The 14608-nt window shown below is 36.1% G+C and overlaps 1 protein-coding gene across 1 annotated transcript in view; it reads left to right on the forward strand.

Moving 5' to 3' along the window:
- SLMAP (sarcolemma associated protein) overlaps positions 1 to 14608 on the forward strand; it is a 74937-nt gene that overhangs the window by 44757 nt on the left and 15572 nt on the right. Inside the window, exons 12-16 of the mRNA XM_057373419.1 lie at positions 377 to 427; positions 3328 to 3390; positions 8999 to 9055; positions 12424 to 12507; positions 12767 to 12826. Coding sequence (XP_057229402.1) covers positions 377 to 427; positions 3328 to 3390; positions 8999 to 9055; positions 12424 to 12507; positions 12767 to 12826 — 315 coding nt within the window. The remainder of the gene's footprint in view (positions 1 to 376; positions 428 to 3327; positions 3391 to 8998; positions 9056 to 12423; positions 12508 to 12766; positions 12827 to 14608) is intronic.

Below are 14608 nucleotides of genomic sequence, written 5' to 3' on the forward strand. Positions count from 1 at the left end.
TCCTGGGTTGGTGGTGCCGTGCCGGGGCAGGGCCGGCAGAGGGCGCTGCTGCTGCGGGTGTTCGCTCTGGCCCAGCCCGAGGCTTGGAGGGGCCGCAGAGCCCTTAGATTTTAAAATATTTATATATATGTACACGGATATATATGTATGTAACAGGCAGTAATTCTTTGGAGTTAGTAGCCTCTTACACRTTTGAACAAACAGCAGCATGATCTGTAGCAGGAAACACATCAAACTTGGCCTGGTATGTCTGATTAGGTACTTGCAAGGAGGTGGTATGAAAAGCCAGGTACATTTGAAAATGCTGTGYTTGTAAAGAAACAAAACCCAAAAAATCTTTCTTGGTTCCAAAAATAATGCCCTCTCTTAATCCTAGGCATACAAGTTGACGACTTCATACCTAAAATTAATGGGAGCACAGAGAAAGGTAGTGTATCTGAAGGCTACCTTTTGTCTTATGGTTTATGTTTGAAGGTGAAAAAATTCAAAATGTTCTGTAAAGTTTTACTTTGAATAATATTCTCTTTGAAAATGAATTAGTCCACTCCTGACCAGCATTTATATTTGCTTCTACTTCCAGTCACAGTGTTTTTAGAAACTTCTGTAAAACACAATGAAACCACTTGGAAGCTGTCTTCTTTTTGTTGGGTTGGCTGTCACTGGAATCAGTAGAAGTCTACTGAATGAATGATGTCAGGCTTGTGAGACAAGAAAGTGGAGAACTCATTGACTGTTTTACCTTTTAATTTTCCCTTGCAACACATAGGCATACAATATTTTTCTGGTAAAGTTGGGTATGCTAAATAAAGTCAGCAAAACCTATTTTTTTAATATAAATTTAATATGAAAAATGAGTATATAAAATTTGTAATTAGTGGAAACTAACTTTTTAGAAGTTAGTATTTTTATGGGAAACAGGAATTAATACAGATTGGACTATGTAACAGGGTTTTTTAAAGGCCAGTTAGTTAAAGCCAAATATTTTTGCTCACGTGAAGCTTGAGTAAAATTGTCCAATATCACATATAACAAAGATTCCAAATTGTTTAATTGGCTGAGATCTGTTTGTCCTCTTATGTCAGTCTTAATTTTTTTTTTCATGTTGTTTGCCTCTACAATCTGAGAAATGGTGGTAGTATTAGTTTGAAGGTCTGAGGTCCTCTATAGAGAACTCATGGTTTTAACTAACATTCACAATGTTTAAGGATTACCGTATTTATAAYGGAATTTTAAACTCCATATTTGTATCTTATATGATTCTTAACTAGGGAGACCAGTAGCAAAATCCTAAGTTAATTGTGGCATGACCTCATGGGTAGTCCCTATTGGGAGCAGGAGGATAGATCTGTTAAACCAAAACCTCCCCTGTCYWAGGTAYTGGTTGCTCCTCTTAGCATTTTAGRCACATAGCTGTGGTGCACACTGAGGTTCTGGATTGCATTAGAGTCAATGTCATCTGAATGGGTGCATGACGAAGTGGCTTCCTCCATCCTTGGACTAAAAGTGGAAATTGTGCCTAAACCTGGAAATTTTAGGAAGCTATTTGCCAAGTTAYTTTTCATTGAGTACAGGCAGCATATAACTGCTCATTCCAATTGTCTTTCTGTGTGTTTATACAATCTATCACCTTTTTTGTCATGCACATATTTTTGTCATGCACAATGGTATTTCATTATTCTGTATTTTAGGGTAGTTTTTCATTCTGTCAGTTGAACCACATTTTTCTGCATCTCTGCCTTACATGATCCATCCCCATTTCTCTGGCATTTTACMTCTTGCTGCCCTGTGTTCTCTTCATGACAGTCTGTGCCTTTCCTGCATCTTCCGGTCCCTTATGTAGCCCTTGTATGACAGATGGGCAGTTATTTGCTCTGCCAGATTTTGGATTTTGTTCWCTTAACAACAGCAGGAGACAGTTACTGCTGGGTTTTTGGTTTTAGTTGTTTTTTTTTCTGTGTAGTTTTGCATTATTTTAGGAGATCTGAGAATTTTGGGTTTCTAATGCAGATTGAGCAACTTTGGAAATGAAAGGAAAATTGTAAAACAATGTAAAATCAGCWTGCTTTTAAGAATTCCTTTTGTCTCTCTCTCTCTCTCTCTCGACTTCAGATCAAGTCCTCAAAGTGTGTGCACAGGCACACTATGTGGCCATGACAAGAATAATGATTTTACATTACTTTTTTCTGTGGCTGTAGGAGTCAAGAGCTGTATTCAGAGTAGAGGAACAAAGAATTCATGTTATAGCCTCTGTACCAGCTTCTCATTAAAAAGTGTACTCAAAGAATGATGGGTAGGCATTCATTTTGTCTCGCTGCACTTAGGGAAAAGCTGGTGCAGAAGAGAGGARCTTATTTGTTCATCAAGCCCCTGATAAAAGTTGTGTAGAGCTAAGTTGTTTCAAAAAGTGGTATTTTTCCAGTGTGTTGCACCACAGGTGGCTTTCATTTTTGAATTTTGTGAGCGATGTATTACATAAAGAAAGATATGAGAAATTTTTTTGTATACAGTCACTTAGAGAACCAGGTAAAAATGAAAAGAAAAGGAAGTTTAAATATGAGAAATAAACTTTACAGCCATGATGCTGTTTTTGAAAGGTCTGTCCTTGTRAGTTAAAAGAAGTTTACTTTTTAGAGCAACTTTGAAATATAGTAAAGCTTAKTACTGCAACTGAGCTGATGTCAGAGCTAATGATTGAACGATTTGGTTAGAATGAACCACATTGTGCAGGTTTGTCCTTAATGACAACCTTTTTTTTCAGACTGCTGGATTCTTAGTCAAAGGATTTTTTAGGTTCTTCAGAAAGAAAGTGTTTCCACCTTAAAAAATGCAGGATTCTGATGGAGTTGGGAGCTGAACAAGGACTTTAGGAAATCAGGGAATTGGAGCCCAGTTTTAGGAACTCTGCTGTAGAACTGTCTTTTCAAAGTGAAATTGTTTAAAAAGTATAGGGATATATTCAATAAGACTTTTTTAAAATAGACGGTGCTAGATATGAAGAATCAGCATGAAGACTAATGCAAAACTTAGAAAATACCCTTTTGAAGCTAATAAAAATGCTGAAGAATATAGGTTAAAAACATGTTTCATTTGAAAATGTAGTTGAAGTACTCCTTTCTTCTGATCAGTTCAAAAGAATAATCTATTTCCTAGTATTGCTCAAACATMATTTCAATTTTATGTCTTGTCTGCTTGCATATTAACTCAGATTCCTRAAGTCCATTGTGAATACACTATGACAAATACTTTTAATATGCCTTTCAAACTTTTTGTTGCATCAATTTGAAAATGATAAGAAGATGTAAACTGAAGTGTTTCTTTCTCTACTAGAGCACTTTCTTTCAAAGAGTGGAGGGGACTGCACTTTTATTCATCAGATCATAGAATGTCAGAGTGAGTACAAGAGTGTTCACATTTGCTTTAAAAACAACAGAAAACCCAGAAAAGGTGGATAAACCCAGAATTTGTCACTACTATTTAATATTTCTGTAGTAGCAGAAATTTTCTAAAGTGTAGAATTGTGGCATTGTGGTATTAAGCAGATGTCTGGTAGAATCAGTAATAGGATATCTTTGCTCTTGCAAAGTGATGATCACATTGTCTCTTCTTATCAGTTGATCCATTATTGTGCCCTGACAAACAAAAGGGTGATATTGCCACATGATGTTTAGAACTGAGTGTAATTTTTCATCTGTTACAAATTAAGTTGAAAGCCTAACACTGTCAGTTTAACAAACATCACAGGCAGTAGCAGGACAGAGATAARGTGCCTTTCATGTATTTATAATTTATCTGATAATTAAAGGCCTTACACATTCTCCAAATTAGTTGTAACAAAGAACAAAAAGGAAAACAAGTCCATAGTTTTTATGTGGAAATCCAAGAGACGGTATTAAGAAGAACAGAAAATAAAGATGCAATACCAGCCTTTAGAAAGGAGTGTTATTCTGCAATGTGAAACATGTTTTTCAAAGCAAATGGCTTTTGAAAGTGAGTAATGAAACAGCACTGTGTGCACATCTATAATTGAAGAAGAGCTGCAGATGTTAATATGTTTTATCTACCAAGAGAAAAATATCATTAGAATGAAGAGAGCAAAGTGCTATTCAGCTTTAAAAAAAMCCTGCTTTTAGTTTATAGAAATTATATACCTAAAGGTGAGTGGAGATGCATTTAGAAGCAGAAATAAGAGAGTTTATTTTTTTGACACTATGCCCATTGGACTCTTTCCTCTCAAATTTTCATGAGGAAGTGGAGCAGACTTGTTTGACTTTACTGCTTGTGATCCRGATTGCAGTGCTATAAACCGAATGACGTGATGCTGSTAACATTTGTCTAAGAAAATTTACRTTTTATTTATTTAAAAAATGYTTATTTTTAAAWATTAATGACTGGTAGCTGTCTTCTGTCAGGCTGCAGTTTAAAATAATTTAAAATTTTGMAAAGATCTTGTATGAATCATCTTTGTTCGATACATAAAAATGAAGTTAAATGTTTGAATAAACATTTTTTTGGTCTAGACTGAACATGAAGAGCAGACTGTGAGATTTTCAAATATAAATTGGTTGCCTGTTTTAATTGTTTGGATGTTAACTTAATCTATTTTAGCAAACCTTTGATTGGTATCACTTCTGCAAACTAAATGTGACCAATCTTGTCACTGTTGATAAGTAAAAGTGATCAACAGTATCTAGTAAAAGATTCTAAGATGTTATAGAAATACTCATAAGAGTAAAATTAAGGTCAGTGTTCTTATGCCTCCCTTTTCTTGAGACACTGAAAGCTACACTGCAAGGCTTCAACTGCTTAATTTTTAAAAGAATTAATATGAGTTCAAAAGTGTTCAGTATTTCACATTTTACAAGTTTTTACTCTCACATCAAGAAAAATTCCAACTCATTTGCTCTTGTATTTCTTGAGCAGAAAGTTTGCTTTTTCCACATTCAAATATGTTTAGTCAGACCTCACAATATCATCAGATTAAAAACTGTGAGCTGCAGGGTCTGTTATTTTCCTTTTGTATGTAAATGCTATCCTTCCATCCTGTTCCTGTTCTTTGCTCTGTGTAGTATCAAGGTTTGGGTACTCCTGGGGAGAAAAATTACAGTTCCAGGGATTGTCAGGAACTCAAGTTTAAGGCACACAGCAAAGAGTGTAGAACAATATCACAAAGATTGGCATTATAGAGAAAGAATATATAATTCATTATGGTGGTAGTATGCTGGGGTGTTGCTCAGGGGTTTAAGTATTGAGAGGAGCAGGTTTATTACTTAAATAATAATAATGCAATACAAATCCCAGGAACCAGATGGTTTATAAAATCCAGCTTCTGTAGGTTTTTAAAGATGTTTTGTAATAATTTTTACTTTTTAAGCACAGTGCCCTCACAATATCATCAGTAATGTGTCCCAATCTGTAACATCTGTGGACTGTTATGAAATCTGGCTCTGAATGATCTGGAAGTCTGTTACTTTCTGATCATTACATCCAGTTCACTTGTTGCTCATTCCATAGCTTTTTTTTCAGTAACCACTGATGAAAATCAGTGATATCAACTGCAAAAGTCATGGTGCTTCTTTTTGATCAGTACATGATATGCATTATTAACAAAAATGTGATGATGTATAGACCAAAGTAAGATTTGTTACCCTGCTAGCTTCCTGTCTTTCACTCCAGTCTAACCCTTCTTYATTTGCGTCTTTATTTTTTCCCTTAGTTTATGGGTTTTTTTGCATTTGATTTTAAATGCAAGTCAACTTTTTTTTCTTTTTCCCAAGCTGATTTTTTTTTYCAAATTTATTAATAGTATTTTTTGGATGGATTGAATGGTTATTTTTAACTTTTCCTTCGACCTGCAGGTGTCAAGTGAAGTTAAAGCTGTTTAGTATCACTTTTTTCAGATGGCTGGAAATTTGTGTGTTGAGGGCCAGGTTTTTATTGGTTTTCAAACCTGGCCTACTTCAAAAATTGTTTAGATGCCAAAATGTAGAGGGGCCAKGTTACTTAAGTGATAATTGTAATGTTAACAGATCTTAGCTATTATATTGCACAYAGTGATAGGCAACCTAAATCTAAAATGTAGTTCTTAAATTGAAAAGATAGAAAATGCCTCAAAGCCTAAAGRAAAGCTGGCTTAAGCTGCATTCATCAACGAAAAGAATGATGAATTTTCTTAAAGATGAACTGAAGGCTTAACTTCACAGCAGATTGTATCAGTAAAAACATTAGTTACATGCATCTCTCTGCTTTCTGCTGAGTAGTGACTGGATAGCATGAAAGCTAAAATCCTTTTGTGCCAGAAATTAAAGATAGGATCCTCACCCTAATTTGTATTTTGGTAGCCAAGATTGAATGTTTTGTTTCAGGAAAAATACTAATTGGTTTAAAAATAAATCAGGTTTATGAAGTTTTCTGAAATAGTAAAATAAAAAGATGCAGAGATTTGAAAGAGACTTTTTAARGAGGAAGACTTTTTATCTTTTACTTTCTGATTGTTGTCTCGTTTGTGCCATTTTTARTGACTAGGGTGGTTACAGTTAAAAATAAGATTCTATGTAGTTCAGTGATGCCAACGTCCAGTTTTCTGTATATTATCTAAATACACACGAGCATGCTAAATAAACTATTTTTTGTTGGCTTATGCCATATACTAACAGTAGTGTTCTTGAACACAGAGGAGGTTCAGTCATTCTGGAAGTGAGGAGAGGTATCAGTCACCAAGTGAAAAACACTGGCTGTGCCAGCTTTGGGTCAGGCTGGGCAAAGGGACTCATGTGCTGCTGCTCAAGCTCTTGGCTGAAGAAATAGTGCYGAGGAGACACCTTTTGTACAAATGGTGAAATCAGTWATGGACACTAGAAAACAGTAAGCCACCACAGAAATGGAAAAAAAAAAAAAAAAAACAACCCAACCAAGCCTGCAGTTTCTTTTAGTCATGGGAGTAGAGAGTAAAGAACTGCTGGAAAAGTTCCAGTTTGGAAAACGTGCATCAAGAAGGGTAGTTTCTGGTTTCTATTGTAATTATTCAGGGTTTAGCAGTTACTGAATTGTGAAAGGTAAAAGATCCATCAATTTATAATGCTAGGTTTTCCTCTGTAARCTGATTAAGGAAGCCTATTTTAAGCTAGCAGTCTAGCACAGATGAGGTGTTACCCCTTCAGATCGAGCAGTTCATAGCTACTTGTTTTTGCATTCAGCTGTTTTTTTCAGATCTACAGGGAGAATTCCTCAGCTGTTTTCCTGCTGCCTTCCCTTCCACCCCTCTTTCAGCCAYTGCTGAGACCTGGAATAATCCTGGAATAATATATGAAAACTTTTGTTTAGATTTATTTTAAAATGGAAGAGGACTCATGATACCACTCGAACTCCTGACTTGTRGCTGCCAGTAACTTGATTCCCTCCACGGTGCTTTCCTCAGTCTAGGCACAGTCATTCTCACCATCTCTGAGGMACTCAAGGCTGTTCTGAACTTGGATGATGAGTGATCTCCTACAGTTGCTTGAGACTTTAAGCCAGTCCTGGAAATCCAGTGTGCTGTTCCRTGTATTTCTGGAACAGTATTAATAAAATGTTACACTAATGCAGGACAGTATTTTTAGGTAAAAGGTGAAGGGAACATCTYTTTTAGACTGGTTTTTCTAGCTCTGCAGGAGGGAAGAGGACAGGAMAACCTCTTGGCCATGCAAACCATTTTTCAGACCTCAGGGCTTTTTGTCTGAAAGCTTGTCTGCCATCTGGGGTTGTGAAAGGTAGCTCCTCCCAGATCCTGCTCTGCATGTGTCCTTAGACTGTCATAGTTGCAGCAACATGCCATCAGAGGAGTGGAGGGAGGAGTTGATCTTCAGAGATACTGGAAACTGGAAATGCTGACTAAAGTTCTTTTTTTCTAATTTAAAACTTGAAGAGGACTTTCTGTCATCCAGCTTCCTTAGTGTGWGCTCTCCTGTTTGTGCTGTTTGTTCAGTCTCTGTGTCTGTTACCTGTTAACAGCACACGGAATTTTCCAGCAAACTGCATTCCCTGCMTGGTTATCAGGGATCTGGCAGGGAGAGCATGGAGCAGAGGCAGCTTCAAGCTTTATGTTTCAGGGGCTGTTAACAGCTTTCAACATGGTCTAAACTGCCAAATCTACTGCATAGAAATTGAGGATGTGATCTATAAGATGGGACCCTCGATATTTCTGTGTTGGCATCACTTCTTAAGGAATTTAAAATAATGAAATAACATCTGAAAAAAGAAATTAATTATTCCATAATTCTTTTAGTGTCTCTGATTAATCCAGTCCTGTTCTTCCCTCGGTGTTTTTGTTAACCTTCATGTCCTAGCAGGATTTAGGATGAAGTTAGCAATCTAGTCTCAAATTCCACCTCTAAGGTTTTTGCACCTGACATACAAGAGAMGACTTCCCTTACACAGACTTTATGTAAAACCTCCATTTTTCATGAACTTGAATGTGATGGATTCCTGGTTTTTTGGAGGTTTGTGCAGCTCTCTTGAAAGTTTTTAAGTGAAGAAAGGCTGTTTCCATGTACCTTCAGAGATGCTATTAAAAGCAGKTTTGGTGTGGAGGGGACTTCTCTATTGCTGTTTTACTGTGGTGTATTTCTAGGTTTTTCCTGTACTCGATGAGTGTCTGTTTCAGACAACCAGCTCTTCAAATTCCTTTTTTGATGACTAAACTTGAGAAATGTATGAATAATTTGTTGCTTATGTTTAGATTTTTTTAAGTGCATAAAATAAATTTTTCTGAATTCTCATTAGTGAACTGCAGCATTATGTAAGTTAATAAGGAGAAATAATTATGCACTGTATCACAAAGTTCCAGTAGGCTTGTGTGCTCTGTTTCATTATTCCATGCCAGAATAAGGTTTTTGTTCAAGCCTGAGTAGGAAGTAATATTATCAGCTTTTAATTTGGTCATGGAATGTACTCTACGTAGATGCGTGAAGGGAAAAGCTGGTTAAATTYGAGCTTGGAAAGTAACACTTATTTTGTTTGGCAGACAAGATCATAGATGAAGGACATCTAACCAAAGTGGAAGAAACAAAGCTTTTGAAAGGTTAGACTTCTGGATTGTTTAACTGGTATTGAAGCATGCTTTTCCTGTCACTCAGTGCATGTTCTGTGTTAAGCCAGCAGTTTGAGTTGTGATTGAATACGCATTTGAGGAAAAATTCAATGAAGGGGAGGGAAATTGTTTGCTGAACTCTACTCCAAATGCTATTGTAGAGTAAAAAGATGTAATGGAAACCGTTTTTGAAGATTGAGTGCATGAATTGCTAGTGTCAGTATTGACYGAGTCCTCACCTGAAAATTCATTTAAAAAAATTAAAATATAGTAATTTTTATAAATTCAATTCAAGCTTTACTGCCTGCATGAATGCCCAACAGGATTTTGGCTTTATTATAGGACTACTTAAAAATAACGTTTGGTGTCATTTTTAGATTTATTTAAAAGTGTATTTTAATTTGGCCATTTTCTGACTTACACCCTCATAACTTTAAAGTAAATATTAACTTCCTAAGTGTGTCTTTTCCGAGTAAAATATATCTTTGCTTCCCTAACTCTTTTTTCTAATGTACAAAGCAAGTTAAATTAAGGGAGCTAATTAGAAAATACTTGCCTTGTCAAGGAGCAAGCATCCTTACCTTGCAGTGCCAGAATCAGGAGTGCTACAAAGTGTGCAGGTCAATACTTCCCATGTGTCTAATAATGTAAGATTGTTTGGACTTGTAGGCTCGTTCCTCTCTTGCAGCTTTTTATTGATGTCTAGACATACTACCTCATTTCTTTACCCTCTGTCCTTCTGCAAARTGTTGTTGTATTGAATGAATGTGAGCTTGTTAAAAGGTCCAGTGTTCTAGAGACATTTTAAATTATCTTCCCTTAATGCATGGAATGGCACCTTTATTTCCTTTCTGTATATGAGGAAGCTATAGACAGGGTGCCATATTTGGCAAAAGAATGCATACAATAACTGTAACGTAACACTTGCATGCCCCTTCCATTGCAAAGTCCTGAGCTATTTTTAGTGTTTGGTAATATATTCTAACTCATCTAGTATGATGTCAACACATTTTAATATACTTCATCACTTTGGCTATATTTATTCAGCTCAGTTTTATTATGGGAAATAGGAACAACTGCTGTGATATATAGTACAGGAAGGAGTTTAGTGCTTGTGTCTCTGGATCCAGAATAGGAAGCAGGTTTCTAATAATTTCTCTTTTTCTCTTCTGCCATTTCACATATAGAACTAGTGCATCTTTTTTCTGGTGCCTAATCTTTTGTGCCTTGTTTCAGAAGGAGGGCGACAGGAGGGAGGAAGAAGTGGTGTGTTGAGGGTGGGTGGAAGTATATAAGGGGGAGCTGTGGGAGAGAGAATTAATTCGGTGGTTGGAGCTTGCACTGTTCCTCCCATTCTGCACAGAGCAGGAAAGCAGTATTTCCATGGATGCCCAGATATGGTAAAGTTARTTGGATATGGATCTTGCTCAGCTTAGTGCATCTGGATCGGCCACTARTAGAACTGACATGGGTGAGGCTTTCAGGTTATACTTTTCTTAATCCTTTAAAAAGTATCTATTACTTGGTTTAGTAAYTGTTACAGTTTCAATGACAATCCTGTGAGCTTGGTTCTGTATGATAATGTAGAATGCTTTGATGTAAAGCATCTTTAGATATTAGTTTAAAACCTTATTCCTAAAAATAAGAATCCTTTTTGTTTTAGCAAAGAACCACCCTCAAAAGTTAAGTTTTTAACTACAGCAGTCTTTATGGACTTTGAAGTCTGCTAAAATCATGGGAGTTGTGTTGGAATAGCTGTCAGGTCTGAACCACTAGTGTGCTTTAACTGTACAGGTGCTTTTCCTCTTCCTCCTCTCCAGTGATTTTGGTTGCATTAGGATGGAAAGAGTTTCTTCATCAGCTGCTTTGTTTGTACTTGCTGCCTTCTGTTTCATGTACAAGTAGATGTTATTCTGGCACAGAGTGATAAAAAACTTTTCATGTTAGATGAAGAAAACTTCGGGGTTTTTTCTGTTAACATGTCCGTGTTCTGTSATGTTGATTTCCCCGTGRAGGTGCACAGGTTGTCTGCAGTTTCCAGTTCTTTCATTTTGGGGAGATGTAGTTCTGTGTATTCTGTTGTTATTTGAAAAGATATCTCATTACTCCTTTGGTTTTTACTTACTTTCATATACTAACCCTGTTGGTATAACACAGTTTATTTCTACATGTGCTTCTTTCTTCCCATGTCCTGGTACTTCATTGTTGCATGCACGTTATCTGTAGGTGATGAAATTATTTGTGTTTATTGTGCTTTTTGCATGGATGGTAGAAGTCTGTGTATTAGGAATGCTGTATTGACCCCTTTTTATATAATATCCCTGCCTGGAACTTGAGACTCAGAGGAAGCCTCTGTTAATCTGCAGGTGGGCAGCAGTGCTGTCAAAGAAAGGCTCTGAGTAGGCAGCCAAGAAAGATTTCATTTTACATAACCTCACCTGCATGTTGGTGACAGTTCCATGCTGATAGACCTGCTGGATTAGCCCACCCCAGAGATGGTGTGTCCTTTAATGGACTCATCAGAACTAAACTGGAGTTGTTATTCAAGAAAACTTTTTACAAATATATTTCAGTCATGTATAAAATTTAGACTTTGAGTCAGGGGTGATTCTGTGTGAGAACAGGATGCACTGATATAATTAAATCCTCTCATCTTTTGAAAATATGTAGTCTCCACTAAAAACCTAGAAATGGGGGAAAAAACCCAACAGCAACAAAAAACAGCAAACAAAAAAACCAATTGTGTGGCTTCACTAAGCTGCATATAATGTACTGAATTACATATGAGCAGCTATTTCATGAAGGTATTTTTTTGTGGAAAAAACATACATTGCTTTCTCTTAATACAATTTAATCTGAAAATTCTTTCTAGAAATTAACTTATTAATTTATATTGCTGTGATTCTTTAATGATACACACCACACTTCTTTTGTGCAGTGCAGTATGTACATGACTTGTTATTTTATTTGTCCAAAATACTAAAGCACAGTTTTATTCTTAACAGCCATTTCTTTCTGACTTGCTACAGTATCTGCATTGTTCTAGTTTTCTTTTCTTACTTGTTTGCTGATTGAATCAGCTTTTGCCCAGTTCCAGCTGGCAAGAACACAGCATTAACCCAAGTTCAAGCTGTGCACGAGGCAGTTGCATCCCCTATTAGAGGCTAGGCTGGGTTAATGACTCAGAGATGCAGAATCCATTTTAGCTCACACTTGCAAAGAAATAAGCAGCCACCAGGTTTTTAACTGTTTCTTGAACCAAGTTGCTTTCTGTTGACATTTAGCAGTAGTTGGGTGTATAGGAGAAGTTATGAACAAAGCATTTATTGATTGTAGTTGCTTTTCCTTGTCTCTTGCAGAGAACCAAGCACGAGTCAAAGAATCGAATGATTTGTCTGACACCCTTAGTCCAAGCAAGGAAAAAAGCAGTGACGACACTACAGGTAAGAATTTAACTGAGGTTTCTGTAGCCTCTAATTAGTTTGAAGTACATCTAATTACTCATGAGCATTTTCTTAAAAGAATGGAGTGTATTGTGCAGAGTCAGATACAAGCTTAGAGCAGTATTTTCTATTTTGTGGTTTTATAATTAACTCTTGTAAATTGAGAAGAACATAAAAGCTTCTCTCCATTTAAAGAATGTATATATGAGAACTGTCTGCAGTCTGCCTGCTCTCTGAAAGGTGTGGGGTTTTTTTTTAGATGCTCAAATGGATGACCAAGATCTAAATGAACCTATTGCTAAAGTAGCTCTTCTAAAAGGTAAACAAATTTACTTTCGCAACCTTAGATGCATAATCTGTATATGTAGCCTCTTTACSTGCCTGGTTTTTATCAAAAGTGCATTGAAGTAGAATGCTGAAATTCAAAGATTTTAATGATGGAGTATGGAAGAGTTAAATTTAAGTATCAGTAATAATAAGTATCAGTAAGTATCACCTTTGGATGATGTGATATAAAAGCACACTTTTGAGTGTTGCTATAGAAATAATAAAGGTAATCTTTGCACTCACCAACGCACTTCTCAAGTCGAAGTTATAACATGTAAATTCCTAGAAGTAGAGTCAGCACACGTTTAMGACTGATAGCTGTGGGGAGGAGGGRTTCTTCCATCACTGACATTTTTCAAGCATTGTCACATTTGAATTGCATAGCTTCCATCACTGTCAGAAATGCTGCTGTTAGTTTGCAGCTGATGGGTTAATCAAAACAAYGATTTTAGAGTTTCTTTTTAACAGAGTCAAGATTTGAAGTTTGTTTTGTAACTGTATTTAAAATGATTGCTGMGGCTTAGGTTTGAGCTTCATTGCTAAAAAAGTTAATTTTTTTTTGTTTTTTGCACTGAAGGCATTTACTTTAAACTTAATTAGCAAGCTGATATTTACATATTCACTAGCTGATTTTTTTGTGACATATTGATTAGTTATTGCATTTAGCCTACTGAAAGTAATTGTATGCTTTTTTTACAATCAGRCATAGATAAGATCTGTAAAATTATGCTCATATTGAAATCACAACTAAAAAGAATGTCACAGTTCTTTGTGATTCTGAAAGACAGGAAATCATAACGGAACGTAGGAGACCTGTAAAAGAGCTTTTTTTCTGCAATTGTTTACACTCCCTAATTTTACGACAGAAAGGCTTCCTAATATTGCACAAATTACTTTTGCTGTTTGGCAACACATACAAAATTGAGTTTGATATTTCCCAGTGGACATCAGTTCAGCAAAGCAGTTGAGAAAGGAGTGTTTGAGATACTGAGCATGTTCCATTCAGGGTTTGCTCTGATATCTGCAGTTAATAACAAATATATTCAGTGACTTCCCATGCTAGAAGGTAGAATTTGATRGTGTTGTTTGTAGTGATTATAATAGTCTTATTTTTGGTCATAAAAATGAGGTTGGCAACAACTTTTCTCTTCCTCTTGAGGCTATTTATGGGCATTCCTGTTTTGCTCTCACGAAACCATTAAAAATATCTGTGCAGTGAATCATTTGCCCTTTTAATTTTTATGAAGAGCCTATAAACCCACAGTTTTGTTTGAGGGTTTTTTTCAGAGAGCTGCTTCATGTGCCTGACTTTGCCCTAAAAAGGATCTCATTTGCCACAGAAAGTTTTTCAAGTGGACTTGTTATGCAGTCATATAATTAAGGAAGAGTGAGAACATTTTTGTTTGGAATGTGGAAATGGCCGCTGGAAAAGGCAGCGGTCTTGTTGGAATTCACAAAACAAATTAATAGAACAAGAAAATTATGAGACTTYTAACTGCTGTAGTTTCCTCCAAGCATTTTCCATCAAAATTTTTGAGTGCACTCAGGATTTGATTCAGCTTTCTACAAGTCAGAATCTGGCAAGGAGGGGAAGAGGGGAAGCTGTCACAGTTTAGTTGGCTTTGTTTTTCCCCCACGAGGTAAATTACTTTATTAACCATTCATAACAGTTCCCTAGACACTTCTGTTTAAACAGGCTGTTTGTGACTACTTATTGCAAAGTTGAAGACAGGTAAATGTTAAACAGATGGAAAGGTTGGTAATCTTGTTCTTA

This window comes from Malurus melanocephalus, unplaced genomic scaffold, assembly GCF_030028575.1.
Source record: "Malurus melanocephalus ecotype Western Australia unplaced genomic scaffold, MMel_1.1 scaffold_196, whole genome shotgun sequence".
NCBI lineage: Eukaryota > Metazoa > Chordata > Aves > Passeriformes > Maluridae > Malurus > Malurus melanocephalus.